Genomic DNA, 14,955 nt, shown 5'->3' on the forward strand with positions numbered 1-14,955 from the left:
ACATCGGTGTGGAAGGCCTGTATCTGCTAGGTGTAGTGCAGTATAAATGCTCACCTCGGTGTGGAAGGCCTGCATCTGCTAGGTGTAGTGCAGTATAAATGCTCACCTCGGTGTGGAAGGCCTGTATCTGCTGCTCCATGGCTGAACACCTCCTCCGCTGGCTCTCCAGCTCCACCTCCAGCCTGCTCTTGTGCTCCTGCAGGGCTTCCAGCTCCACCTCCATGCCCAGGATGTGACGCTCCAGGTTGGCCTTCTCAGAGCGAACCCTCTTCAACTCACTCTGCTGCTGAAGGAACTTCTCCTCCCAGCCACCTGCACATCATCATGGACGGATCACATTCATCGATGATCAGGAGGGAAATAACCCTAGCATCCCTATTCTGGTGGGCGAACATTCGTGGAAAATAGTCGATCTTCCCACCACCCAAAATTGCATATCTTTCGATTAAGAGATTTGGTGCAGAGCCCCCATTTGCCCACCCAGCTGACGGTGACCACTTGGGTGAAGGAGTATTTCACTTTAAAACACTTCTGGGGTCATTTTCAAGTCTACTCTGCCTTTTGTGTGCAGACAGTTTTAAAGTGGCAAGTCCACGCATGAAATAAATGATTGAAAAATTATGTTCAATGTAACAATATTAGAATATCGTATTTAATGTTGAGCTTTGTTATAAGAATTCAAAACATTCCCAGCCCCATACTGTATATTCAAAACTTTTCAGAACGTCAGTCTCTAGCTTCACATTTACCCGTTTCCATCTCCAGACCTTCTGGTCTCTCCATTGCATCAGATAGCTGGGATGTGGCAGTCTGCAGCTGTAACGTCAAATCGCCCTTCTCCTCGGTCAGCTCACATACCTACACGTATATGAACACACAGCACCGCGTTAGCCATTTCTTTACTACAGCGTGTCTCACGTCGATCCCTATTATGGAGACTCACTAATGTTTTTAGGCTAGGATACTTAAATAAGAAAGAAAAACAAGTGTGCAAAATCTGAAAGCAATCTGAATGAATGACGAGGTTCCTGGTGTGTGTCATATTCAACATTTTCAAGAACGTCCCAAGTTCACTTTAAAATACATTTCCTGTAAATGTCTGCCGCACAACCGATATATCGGCCATAGCGATGTATCACCCAGGCTTTGTTTAGACTCTGCAATATTGTCAATCAGTGAAACTATGTTTGCTTCTATACCTGGTCCGTGAGTTGTTCATTCACCGCCAGGACAGCGTTCAGTTTATCCAACATCTCTGCTCTCTTTTCCTCGGCTGTCTGGACCGTGGCCTCCAAGTCGTGGGCTTTGGCGTCCAGCTCGGCGCTGAGCTCCTTCCTCAGCATGAGGTCAGAGGTCAGGATGTCCAACTGAGAGTGCAGCTTCTGGAGCTTTACTTCCAGCTGTGTGACTGTTTGTCTGCTGTGGTCCAGGTCACACTGTGTGACTGTTTGTTGTCCGATCTGGTCCACACACTGGAGCTGGGCGCCGTCTGTGGTTGATCAACACATTTACATAGTTTAGATTTAGAACATGGACTAATGCAGTTATTCAATTTTAAAACTGGAGACCAGTTCCAGTAAAAAGCTCCATTTGACTGAAATAATCTTCTCCTTTATCTCAGATCAGTTACCGGTCTTGGCCACTTCAGGACTTCCTTGTATTCACATTTTGAAACAACCTGCTCATGCTTTTAATACTAGTTTATTTCTGACTTTTATTAGACAAGTTTAAAATGAGTTGAGGGCTGGGGTGTTGGTAATGTTTCTGTGTGTATACTGTAGTTATGACCCCCCTCTAAAATGAGATGCTGTATCTCAAGTGGCTATCCTCCAAATTCTGACAAAATAATAACATTTTAATTAGAGATTAATAGTCTTAAAAAAATATTGCAATTGAACATTGGAAAATATAAATTAAAATAAATGTGTTTGCCTTTTAGGATTTGTAAACAAACCATAATGCACAGGGACAATGACACTATTGACAAATATACAAAGAAATGACTGACATATACAATACATTATGTCTTGCCTCCCTATTCGGCTTCACACTGAAATATGTCACAATATGGAAGTTAGATACTATACCAGGCCTGGGCTTTAAGGATAAGGTGTATAAAACATTTAATTGGTCTCTAAGCAAATAGACTACAACCTAATCTAGATCTAGACCAACTACAGTTGACACATTTCCTCATTGACCAATGACTAGCATGATGACTTTAACTTATGACATATGTCAACGGTAGTTATGAACCACACTTACCACCAAGTTCCATTACTTTAGTCTCTGTGTGGTCGAACTCCTCATACAAGCTGAAGCCAGGAGTTCCGCCTGCAGCTCTCCGAGGACTAGCTTGTAGTTGTTGGAACTCCTCATACAAGCTGAAGCCAGGAGTTCCGCCTGCAGCTCTCCGAGGACTAGCTTGTAGTTGTTGGAACTCCTCATACAAGCTGAAGCCAGGAGTTCCGCCTGCAGCTCTCCGAGGACTAGCTTGTAGTTGTTGGAACTCCTCATACAAGCTCAAGCCAGGAGTTCCGCCTGCAGCTCTCTGAGGACTAACTTGTAGTTGGATCTTCTCCTCAGTGATGTGGTCAATACCAGCTTGTAGATGGACTTCATCTTCGGTGATGTGGTTGAGACTAGTTTGCAGCTGGACCTTCTCTGCAGTGATGTGGGCCATGCTAACTTGGAGTTGCACCATCTCTTCAGTCAAGTGGTCAAGACTAGCTTGTAGATGTACTTTCTCTTCGGTGATGTGTTCCATGCCAGCTTGTAGTTGATCTTTTTCTTCAGTGACGTGGTTGAGACTAGCTTGCAGCTGGACGTTTTCCTCAGTGATGTGGCCGAGATCAACTTGTAATTGGACCTTCTCTGCAGTGACATGGTCAATGATCGCTTGCAGTTGAATCTTCTCTTCGGTGATGTTGTTGATGCTAGCTTGCAGTTTGACGTTCTCTTCAGTCAAGTGGTCAAGACTAGCTTGTAGGTGGACTTTCTCTTTGGTGATGTCCTCCATGCTAGCGTGTAGATTGACTTTCTCTTCTGCGATGTGGTCCAGCCTAGCTTGTAATTGGACTTTTTCTTCAGTGACGTGATCGAGACTAACTTGTAGTTGGCCTTTCTCTGCAGTGACATGGTTCATGGTAGCTTGTAGTTGGCCCTTATCTGCAGTGATGTGGTCCATGCTAGCTTGTAGTTGTCCCTTCTCTGCAGTGATGTGGTCCAGTCTAACGTGTAATTGGACCTTTTCGTCAGTGACGTGTTTGAGATTAACTTGCAATTGTACCTTTTCTTCAGTGATTTGGTCAATGCTAGATTGTAGTTGGACCTTCTCTTCAGTCAAGTGGTCAAGACTAGCTTGTAGATGTACTTTCTCTTCGGTGATGTGGTCTATGCTAGCCTGTAAATGGACTTTTTCCTCATTGATGTGGTTGAGACTGGCTTGCAGTTGGACCTTTTCTTCAGTGATGTGCTCCATGCTAGCTTGTATATTGACTTTCTCTTTGGTGATGTGGTCCAGCCTAGCTTGTAATTGGACCTTTTCTTCAGTGACGTGGTCGAGACCAACTTGTAGTTTGCCATTCTCTGCAGTGACCTGGTCCATGCTAGCTTGTAGTTGTCCCTTCTCTTCAATTAGCTGATTCAAGCGAGTTTCCAGATTAAGTTTCTCTTCAGTTATTTGACTAAGGTCAGTCGCAAGCTCATTTTTTTCATGACCGAGTAGGTTTAGATTCGCCTCAAGTTGGACTTGTTTCTCAGTTAACCATGTCCTCGCCTCAGTTTCCTGCTGTTTCTCTTCAGTTAGCTTGTTCAGTTTGGACTCCAGCGTAGCGACGTTCTCCTGAAGCAGGTTCACTTTGTTGGACTCTTCACAGGTCCTCTCAAACAGCTCCTCTCTGGCAGTGACAAACTGAGACTCGAGGATGGAATTCTGGGACTCAACATCTAATAGCCGCGACTCCAAGACAGAAACCTGAAAACAAGCATTCAGGATTTAGAAGAACTTTGATGAAAGTGTACTTCTCAAATGAAGATATTTCAAAAAGTGCGACTAAAGCCGACGTATCATCTTTCATCACTTAAACCCTCTATAGCCTACTTGGTGAACTACTTTGGACTCTCTTTTTATCCCTACACCTAATCTCTTTGCTGACAATAGCTGACCCTCAAGCTCACAACGCAACACACAAGTTTCAAGATCAGCAATTTCTTTGGCTTCTAATTCTCTATATAAACACTACAATTAGTTTGTACCTGGGCCTGACTGTCCACCACCTGGGCCTCCATGGCAGACCTCTGGGTCTGGCTTTCTGCTAACTGAGCCCCCAGAGAAGATACGGTTCCATTCAGCTCCTCCACCTGACTCTCAAAGGCATTCATGGCCGTCTCATTGTCCTCTAGATCCATCTGTAACATCTCCATCTGGACCTGCACAGGAAGATGTACAGTATATAGAAATACTTAATTTGAACATATTCTAAAGTCAAGTGGCCAAAACAACACAGGCTGATAAGTCTGAAATAATGATTTGGCTTCCCCCATTGTGGAACGATTTTGTGCCAAGGATCTTGATAAGAGAAGATTTGTGTTGTTAAACATTTTCAAAAATACCATATCTAGGAGCATTTCTGAATAGAATTTTTTGAATAAAATATGATAGTAGTAAAACTGTTCAACATTTTGCAGGGAACCACTTCAAGGACCACTGCTTTACAAAACCATGAAGCACACCTTGATCTTGTGCATGGAGACGCTCTTCTCTTTGAGGGAGTCTGATGCTTTGTTCTGCACTGCCTCTGCTGCGTTCAGCTTGTCCTTCAGACTCTTTATCTTGGAGTCTCTGTCCTGCAGACCGCTGGAGGCAGCAGACAGCGTGGTCTTCAGCGTCTTGTTCTCTGTCTGACGAGAGGACAGCTCTTGTTTGGCAGCGCTTTCTGCCTCCTTAAGGTTCTTCTGTTGGTTGAGGGAGTTTTTCAGCTCCAGCAAGTGGTTCTCGGACTCTCTGTTCAATCTATTGATAGGAATAAAGTCACAGTCATGACATTTTAGTTGACGATTAATTGTTGTACAAATAATTGTGATCGATTTGTGTTTTTGGCATAGAAATACCGGTATATAGAATTATACATCAATTCTAAATTACTTTACCTTTTATGCTTTATAAACAAAAACTGCACAAAATGACTGGTACCAATAATCAAAAGAAAAACAGCAGAAATTGCTACCTACACAGTATTTCTGCAAAATTTCAAAGGATTAATTTATACATGAATGGGAAAGATTCTGACAATACTGCAAAATAACTGCGGTCAGGCTATTATATAATATCATGAGAGGGCTACCTGTCGGTGATCTCTTGGACGTCTCTCTCCAAAGCGGACATCAGGCTACGTTTCTCCATCAGGGTTGTCTCCAGAGTGTCTTTAGACTTCTGGAGGTCAGTGAAGGCCTGGTTGACCGTGTCCAGCTCACTCCTCAAGGCAGGAAGTGTCTCTGCTGCAGCGTTACTGGTGATGAGTTCCTCTCGCAGAGAAGAGATCTGACCCTGAAGGTTGTCTTTCTCCTCTGCCTGGGAACGCTGGAGGGTCTGAATCAGTTGATTTAGTCGTTAGTCAAGTTCAGGTACATAGATACACTTGAAGTATTGCAATATATGTAATGTATAGAAACATTACATATACAGTAGTAGGACATAAATGGCCTACTAGTGCACAAGTAGAGCCGCGCAAGTACTGTCGACCGCTACAAACTGTCAAATCTCAGCTTCTGTGAAAGAACGTTTGAAATATTGAATTATTAGGTTTAGCCATTTGCTACGTACCTAGTTTTTGGAGGTAAAAAAGTAGTATTGTGAAGTATGGTAAAAGTAATGCCTCAAATGCCTCTGTATATGTAATTTGTAAGTTGATTAGCGGTATAATGTGGTTACTTTGCATATGCCTCGTTTGATGCGTATGTATCGTAGCAGAATATGACGTCAGGGTATAACTGGTACAACTAGCTCTCAATGATGACGTAATAAAGATGTGGATTAAAGGACCCAATGCCAGGGTGTAATTGGTTTTCGATGGTGACGTAATGACGATATGTTTTAGTGTCGGGAGGATTAAAGGTAATGCCCCTATGTATACATGTATGTAATCTGACACCACTGCCATATCAAGAACGGCGACATACGAAAATGAAAACTATTACTTGCGCAAGTAAATAGGAATACAGTTAAACACATTTATTTAAATTGTTATAAAACTAGACTGGCGCGCGGCTGTAGAGCACCGAGACAGTAACGATGGAAGTTGGAGATCCATGCCCCACCCGGCTATGCAATACCCGTTGTACCCGTGTCAGAGTAACCGTTCCAACCTGGAATCTGTCTGTGTCCCTTTTATGCCCATATATGGAGATTTCTGTATCCGTCTCTTTGTGTCCCTTTATCCCTATACAGTATATGTATGGACCAAATATGGAGTGTTGTGATGTCACATATATATTTTATACTACATAGGGTACAATAACCAATCAAGTTCTTTGGCCATTTGGAAATAGCCGACCTATGAGCTCACAACGTGCCGTGATTAGACATGTTGTGAGCTAGTAGATTGGCTACTTAACTTGGTTGGTTTTATTATGCTTAGTTAAATGTGTAATTTGTGTATATCCTGGGTTTAAGTTATATTGAGTTTACTACAGGCAGCGGTGGCCGAACGGTTTGCGGAGCGGTCTCGATATCGGAAGGTCGCTAGTTCGTATCCCCGGACCGGCACGTTAAAATTACCACCGCTGAAGTGCCCTTGGACAAGGCATTGAACCTCTACCATGAAATGTTCTATGAGCAGGGCCTGGCTGTAAACAAGTTCTTGAGCTTAGTCCAGTTACCCTGGGTAAACATAGTACCATTCCTTACTTGTATTTCTTTGGCCAAAATCAAATCATACTCCTGTATATACCTCAGCCTCCCTGATCTTCTCCTGGGCTTGCTCCTGCAGCACTCTGAGCTCCTCCTCCAGGTGTCTGAGGCTTTCTGAGGAGACCTCCAGGGCTCTCCTCTGCTCCTCCTTGGTGGAGGTCAGGGTCTGAACCTGCCCCTGCAGCTCTTCGGTCAAACACCTCTGTGCCTTCAGGAGGGATTCCAACGAGGTCACCTGAATGAATTAAATTATGTTAACCTCTCGTTCATCACAGATATTTAGATTTGAATGGGTATTTCTCCTTTATTATTCTTTTTTCCATTTTTTTTCCTGAAAGTAATTTATTTGGAAACGTCTTCCTTACGAAGCCTAAAAGGCTCCAATGTTCAATGCCAAAAACACAATTCAATTGTTAATCGCAATTATGTGTGTGACAATTATTCATCAGCTTAAATTTGTAATCATGACAGCCCTACCTACTACTTTATTCCATTCCGTACAGGAAACAAACAGAATGAGGAGTACCGGTATTACAAACACATGGGAGACCACAGAGGTTCCCCTGGATTGAATGGACATGGGCGTCGAATTATATGACGTTCAGTTATATGGAAACGAGGTATGATCTTGTTGTTCTAACCTGATCTTTAGCAAACAGGAACTCCTGCTGAACTTTCTCCACACTGAATTTGACTTGCTCCACCTCCAGGTTCTTTGCTGTTACAGTCTCCTCACAGTGTCTGAGCGCCGCAGCCTTCTCCTCACTCAGCCTGGGAGACACGAACAGAACATGTGCATTTTAGGAGCTGCAGTTGCTGAAATTGTGGATAGTCTGGTTTGCGAGACTAGTGTAGATATTTATTCTTCCACCGTAGTCTGAAAACTCACCTCTTCAGACTCCATCTTAGCTCGTAGCACTTGCACTACCCATGCCGACCTTACAGGCATATGTAAAGGCTAAACTTATTCATTTAGATTGCATTTTATATAGTCATAGCTTGAAGCTTCACTCTGTTCATTGTACAGATATTCTACTGTTAGACAGATGTTAGGTTCTTGGCTTGCTTATGATTCTTGATGAGCATTTCTATGTATTTGATGTATTACCATGTGTTGTTCTTGCTTACTGTAAATCGCTCTGGATTAAGAGCGTCTGCTAAATGCCTGAATTGTAAATTGTAGATGGAAAAAAGAGCAGACCAAGTACTCAAGTTCAAGTTCATATGAAGTCGAGTGTGTAATAATAACCTGCTGTATTGTTCCTCTTGTTGCACAGTGAGTTGGGCGAGTCTGTCTCGGAGCTGTGTGATCTCTGACTGGCTCATGTCTATCAGCTGGTCTTTGGAGCAGACCAGCTCACACACCACCTGGTGCTGCTCCTGGAGCTGCGAGGTGGACCTCTCTGCCTGCTCCGCCCGGATGACCTCCTGGGCCAGACGGACCTCCACATCTCTCACCTGTTCAGATGGGAAGAAAAAGATGTGGAATAACGCATAATCTCGGGATCAACATTGGAAGCCTGCAATATGGATCTTGGACTTTAGGAGGCCAGCCTGAGGCATCAGTCATCTATTATATTGTATTCACAATGTTCCAATAATGTTCACCGACACAATTGAATCATTACCGGTATTCGCAATTATTTGAGTGACAATTCATCTTCAAGTAAAATGTCCTACTGGTGACAGCCCTACCTGTGCCTCAAGCTGTGTGACTTGCAAGCAGACGTTGTCCAGGTCTTTGGAGTGTTTGTGTCGGGCCTCAGACAGCTCAGACTGCAGCTGTTCATACTGGTGGCTCTTCTCCTCTAGGTCGGTGCACTTGATGAGGAGCTCTCCCTTCAGGGAGTCCACAGTGCTCAGCAGACCGGCCTTCTCCCCCTCCAGGCTTGACACATGCTCCTGCACCCCAGGGAACACAGCAGCACACATCAGGGATTAAAGCATGAAAGACTAATTGTCCATAATTGTCAATATCGGGCCGAAAGATCTTATCTACAGTATTCTCCATATTTTAACTTTGTGTGGGGTTTTTTTTCTCCTCCATTAATTAATTCCTTACTTGATCATACTACAGTGTCACACAAAAGCAGCAGATCTGCACACTCTAAACATGGCACCATGTTTTAATTAGAATCCTTAAAAGTAACCGTTTTGGACATGAGGTTTCAGAGACGATATGTAAAATCATGATATTTTGGTATAATGGCTCTAAACCTATTCTGCTGCTGTTCTGCATACAGCCAAACAGTTGAAGAAATAACAGATTTATGGGAGATGCTTCGGAACAAGTAGTTAAATTACTCTCCAAATCTCAAATTAACCTAAATATCTACTATACAGTAGCCACAGAGTTATTATGCCTCATTTATACTTAAACACGCACCGGAAAATAGACGATCTAGGGCACGTTGTTAACTTGGAGATGATCAGCTATTTTGGGCAATTATATATTGGGAATTGACGCAAACATTTTTTTAAAGGTGCCACAAAACAATTACCTTTAGTTGAAGGCTGGTCTGGTCCTGCAGCTCGAGGCTCTTCTCCAACTCACTGATCTTGTCATTCAGGTCTTTCTGCACAGCCTCTGTGTTGTTAATCACACCCTCCTTTTGGGTTCTCCACTCCAGCAGGGACTGGTGGGCCTTGTCCATCTCGGACAACTGGTTCTGACTGGAGGCCAGATTGGTCTGCAGTTCCTGGTTGTTCTTCTCCATCTCGGACAACTGGTTCTGACTGGAGGCCAGATTGGTCTGCAGTTCCTGGTTGTTCTTCTCACTCTCGGACAACTGGTTCTGACTGGAGGTCAGATTGGTATTCAGTTCCTTGTTGTTCTTCTCACTCTCGGACAACTGGTTCTGACTGGAGGTCAAACTGGTCTTCAGTTCCTGGTTGTTCTTCTCCAGTTCAGACAACTGGTTCTGACTGGAGGTCAAACTGGTCTTCAGTTCCTGGTTGTTCTTCTCTGTTTCGGACAACTGGTTCTGACTGGAGGTCAAACTGGTCTTCAGTTCCTGGTTGTTCTTCTCTGTTTCGGACAACTGGTTCTGACTGGAGGTCAAACTGGTCTTCAGTTCCTGGTTGTTCTTCTCTGTTTCGGACAACTGGTTCTGACTGGAGGTCAAACTGGTCTTCAGTTCCTGGTTATTCTTCTCTGTTTCGGACAACTGGTTCTGACTGGAGGTCAAACTGGTCTTCAGTTCCTGGTTATTCTTCTCTGTTTCGGACAACTGGTTCTGACTGGAGGTCAAACTGGTCTTCAGTTCCTGGTTCTGGTTGGAGAGCTGTTGGGATTTGATCTTCTGGTCCTGCAGTTCACTCAAAGTCCTTGAATAGATAGATAAATGGAAATCAAAAACAGATATAATGCAAAGGATGCAGAAAAGGCTTATTTTTTTTTCTTCATTAAAAAAAAAAAAGACCCAACATATTGATTTCTAGGGAACACTTAGTAGAAAGGTTACCATCTATACAAGGGGAGTATAAATTCAGACAACCACCCACCAGAGATGTTCCCATGTACTGGGTTAGCATCGGTCAATACAGAGAGTACCGATAATACGATAATACCATAGTGCAATTTAAACAGATCTAGGACAGTGGTTCAGGGACCACAAGTGGGGTCCAGGGACTATCTGTGTTTCCTGAAACTCTGAGAGGTTACCAAATGGACCCATAAGTTCCATTTGTATTTTGTACACTCTCACTCTTATTATGAAGGTCCTTGAAATTAAAAGGTTTGAGAACCACTACAGAGAGTATGAAACAGCATTGCAACATCAACTGAAGCATTCAAAATATTAATAAATGAAATAGGCGCCAGTATCAGAATGGCACAGACTGTCATACTCGCCGATATCAGCATTTTAGGCAGCTTTTACGATGCTGGTATCGGGACAACTCAAATCAGGACCAAAATTGAGTATTTCAATTTAATATCTGACCGAAACAAGTGACCATCAGAACTGTGTTGTGCTTCTCCTCCTGTACCAACCTGCTGCCTTTGGCCTCTGCATCACAGAGGGACGTCTTCAGATGTTCCACCTCCTGGTTTGAGGAGCCTAGTGATTTCTTCAGGTTGTCCACCTCCTGGTTTGAGGAGCCTAGTGATTTCTTCAGGTTGTCCACCTCCTGGTTTGCGGAGCGAGACTGCTGGTCCAGTTTAGAACCAAACTGCTTCAGTTCCTCAGCCTGAGATTCACATTTAGCTAGAGAACAAAATGAACACAAAGAAATCAGCTGAAACGCCCGAATGTGACATAAGGTGATGTTAAGAAGAAAATGTGCACATATTATTAGTACCACTTTATTGTCACATCACAAGTTTACAGGTGATTTTATTTTTGCCATTTAGAATAGAGAAACAAAATCAGATTACAATCAAGTAATCTGATCTGACTTTGTTCAAGTTTGCTTGAGTATGATCGAGTATGACATTACGAATAACTAAATAATATGGAGAGGATTCTGCGTGAGAGAAACAATATAAATGTTAACTTAAATGTGGTCAAAATAGAAATAAATGAGGCCTCACACTGCGTTGTGAGCTTGTAGATCGGCTATTTTCACAATGTTTGCCTTTCTTACATATTTGCAAATTTCTTAAAATACCTTCAATTGTAACTTTGGAAATGTGCAGAAAACCTGTATACACTTAGGCTTTACTGTATGTTGGTTTGTTTCCTGTCGAGTGAGAAAACAATGTTGCACATTCAGCTAATAATCTGGGGACCCCCCACAATAATTTGGGGGCCCCAGTTTGGGACTAGTTTACCTCTGAAATCGTCTAGTAGGGCCTGGGTGCGTTTGAGGCTCTGCTCGGAGGTCTTCTTTTCGTCCTCCAGGCGAGACAGCTGTCTGCTACTCTGGTCCAACTGAACACTCACACTGTTCTTGTCCTTCTGTAGCTCCTGGAGGGAGGGAGAGAGAGAGATGAACACATGAACCACCATCACCCTGACATCCATCAGAGAGATGAACACATGAACCACCATCACCCTGACATCCATCAGAGAGATGAACACATGAACCACCATCACCCTGACATCCATCAGAGAGATGAACACATGAACCACCATCACCCTGACATCCATCAGAGAGATGAACACATGAACCACCATCACCCTGACATCCATCAGAGAGATGAACACATGAACCACCATCACCCTGACATCCATCAGAGAGATGAACATGAACCACCATCACCCTGACATCCATCAGAGATGAACACATGAACCACCATCACCCTGGCATCCCCGTTTCTGGGATGGTTGTAAAATGGCAAAAATGACTGAAGATCTTTCACATAGTTAAAAAAAAGAAAAAGAAAAAAAAAAGTAAAGCTCACGAGCCATCAATTATTTTGTAATCATTGCTATAGACTAGTAGAGCATTCATTCAGCAAAAGGAGACTCCCCATCTCTCTTCAAGTCGGCATACCAATTTCACCCAATCAGGAGACAGAACCCAATCTATCAGTTTCAATTTTACAGTGTTCCAGTTCTTTTTTCATGTTTTATGTTACTATTGTTCTTTCTCCAAATTATTTGAAATTGGCATCCTGACCTGAAAATGCATTGTTTACTAAAGAGCAGGAGAGATGGGAAGACCACAGTTACTAAAAACTAAAAACACATATTTTATTTCTAACAAAAAGAAAACATCAGTCACATCACCATTAAGTGGTTAAAGGACTGTTTAACTGCTCCAGTTCCTGGTTGTTGATGAACCTACCTCCATCTTGTGCCGGAGGTCCTGTTCCCTGGCCTGGCCCGCCTGGACACTCTGCTCAGTCCTCAACACCTTCTGTCTGTGCTCCTCCAACTCCCTATCCAACTGAGACTTCTGGACGGACATCTAGGACACAAGGAGGCAGGAGGAACCGGAGAGAGCGGAGGATAGGAAACAAGAAGAGGAGAAAATGGAGAGGAGAGGTAAAGACCACGGAAGAAAAAAGTAGTTTGAGATTTATTAAAAACAGATACTGATCTCTGATGGCTCTCTAATGAAAATAGACAGTCAAAAGCTGTATGATCGTAAACAAACACGCCTGCATGCGTCAGCAACTATATCCATGACGACTCACTGAAGAATACTGCATTAAACCCTTTCTGGCTCAGTTTATTGGCCTAGTGCAGAGCCGCTTACCTTCTCCAATTCGGCCTGCAGTCGACTGGACTCTGTCTTGGCCTGTTGGAGCTCCTGGCTCAGTTTGCTTCTGGTCTGGTTCAACTGCTGGTCCAGAGCCTGCTGGCTGCTCTGCAGCTGAGCCAGCTCCTACACGAGAAGAAAAAATAAATACTTTTGTCATTTGCTATAAGTTAAATGTCCTCAAATTGAACATTGTGATCATATGTAAGTGTTTCTATTTGATTTCAAGATTATTTATGTGGTTCTCAAAGTTGGGTCCAGGGGGACATCACCAAAAGTAGTTAATTTTACCCATTCTACCCCTGGCACTAAAGATTTTCGGAGGGGGTCCGCAGCCAAATTACAATTTGGGGGTCTTTGGCATAGTTGACAAAGTTTGTGAACCAATGATATACAGTAGTTCTCAAAAAATCAGGAGTGGCATTAGACCTAAAAATGGTGTCATTGCTGACATTGTTGAGTGTTGTGGTAGAGGGCTCTATTTTCGTCCATGCTAAACCCCTTATCCCTAAACTACTTTACTATTTTGAAAAACAATTTTGAATAGTTAAAATAGCCAATCTACATCAACACGTTGTGAGCTTGTAGATTGGCTATTGTAACTATTCAAAGATGTTTTCCAAATATAAAAAAGGCAAAGTAGTTAATAGGGACAAGGGGTTTAGCATGGACGAAAAGAGAGCCCAGTGTCCTGCTGTCATTACCTTCTGGCTGTTCCTCTCCTGGTCTTTCAGTTTCTGCTCCAGGACTCTCTTGCAGCTCTCAGCGTTGTGTCGCTGGCAGCTCATCTCCTCTGTGACTTGTTTTAGCTTCTGCTCTGCCGAGGAACACTAAAACCACAACATTTCTTAACTCAACCTGAGCTGAGCTCAGAATAAATCACAGGTTGCTTTAACTTTTGCTTTTATGAAATATCCGAGACCTTTAGGGTTTTATGGAAAGTATTTACGCTGCCCAACAAAAAGCTTCTATAGAAGACATGTTCCAAATAAGTGATATCAGTGGTGGCGACTGGGAACTTTAATCCATGCGTACCTTGGCTTCAGTCTTCTGCAGTTTGTCAGTGAGCTGGCTGCCTTCCTGTCGGGTCTTGTTGAGGTCCCGGTCCCGGTCGGCCAGCTCTTTGCGGGTTTGGTCCAGGTGAGACTGCAGGTCCAGCAGCTTGTTGGCCTGGCCGCGCAGCTCCTTCTCCTGACTGGACAGACTGCTCTCCAATTCTGAGACACGGCCTCGCAGCTCTGACAGACAGACACACACACACACACACGTGCAAGGACATCAACATCTTAGGGTGGTGACACACACACACCCACACTTGTGAGGACAACACACACACACACACACACACACACACACACACACACACACACACACACACACACACACACACACACACACACACACACACGCTCATTAAACTCACCTTGATTCAGAGATCTGAGTTGATCCATTTGGTGAGTGGAGCCAACCCCCGGGCTGTGCGGCACCACAGATGAGCTGATTCGCTGGCCGTGTTTGATTGGCGTCTCCTCTTGGGCGCTCCAGAGGGAGGATCCTTGGGCCCGCCTCTTCGCAGGCGTTTCCATCATGGCGGGCCCTGCTTGGGACTGATGGCTCTGTGCGTCGCCCTGCTGTTGCCATGTAAATATGGAGGATCCGGCCTGTTGCCTGGCAGCGATGTCTCTGTGACTCACACTGACTGACGACTGATTCAACAGCTAGAAGAGGGTCCAATACGTTAGTTATTATAGATTCACTTTTCACAGGGCTGATTTTAAGTTTCACCTACAAATCGTTGGCAGAAAATCTTTTTCCCCCCGTAAATTAATCATTAACTTGAGGATCATACTACAGCATCACACTAAAGCATTAAACGTTCTGCAAGCTGGAAACAC

General features: G+C 43.6%; 1 protein-coding gene across 1 annotated transcript in view; it reads right to left on the reverse strand.

Annotated features, from left to right (window-relative positions):
* The window catches only part of cenpf (centromere protein F), a 28,097-nt gene that overhangs the window by 9,151 nt on the left and 3,991 nt on the right, over nucleotides 1–14,955 (reverse strand). The window contains exons 7-25 of the mRNA XM_080772321.1: nucleotides 14,484–14,778; nucleotides 14,096–14,298; nucleotides 13,765–13,890; nucleotides 13,058–13,186; nucleotides 12,644–12,766; nucleotides 11,685–11,820; nucleotides 10,905–11,118; nucleotides 9,412–10,237; nucleotides 8,606–8,812; nucleotides 8,160–8,368; nucleotides 7,552–7,681; nucleotides 6,951–7,145; nucleotides 5,346–5,590; nucleotides 4,735–5,014; nucleotides 4,258–4,431; nucleotides 2,266–3,976; nucleotides 1,200–1,489; nucleotides 750–858; nucleotides 107–312 (exon numbers count right to left, since the gene is read on the reverse strand). Of these exons, the coding sequence (XP_080628447.1) occupies nucleotides 107–312; nucleotides 750–858; nucleotides 1,200–1,489; nucleotides 2,266–3,976; nucleotides 4,258–4,431; nucleotides 4,735–5,014; nucleotides 5,346–5,590; nucleotides 6,951–7,145; nucleotides 7,552–7,681; nucleotides 8,160–8,368; nucleotides 8,606–8,812; nucleotides 9,412–10,237; nucleotides 10,905–11,118; nucleotides 11,685–11,820; nucleotides 12,644–12,766; nucleotides 13,058–13,186; nucleotides 13,765–13,890; nucleotides 14,096–14,298; nucleotides 14,484–14,778 (5,808 nt within the window). The remainder of the gene's footprint in view (nucleotides 1–106; nucleotides 313–749; nucleotides 859–1,199; nucleotides 1,490–2,265; nucleotides 3,977–4,257; nucleotides 4,432–4,734; nucleotides 5,015–5,345; nucleotides 5,591–6,950; nucleotides 7,146–7,551; nucleotides 7,682–8,159; nucleotides 8,369–8,605; nucleotides 8,813–9,411; nucleotides 10,238–10,904; nucleotides 11,119–11,684; nucleotides 11,821–12,643; nucleotides 12,767–13,057; nucleotides 13,187–13,764; nucleotides 13,891–14,095; nucleotides 14,299–14,483; nucleotides 14,779–14,955) is intronic.

This window comes from Protomyctophum bolini (assembly GCF_963924005.1).
Source record: "Protomyctophum bolini genome assembly, chromosome: 1".
Taxonomy (NCBI): domain Eukaryota; kingdom Metazoa; phylum Chordata; class Actinopteri; order Myctophiformes; family Myctophidae; genus Protomyctophum; species Protomyctophum bolini.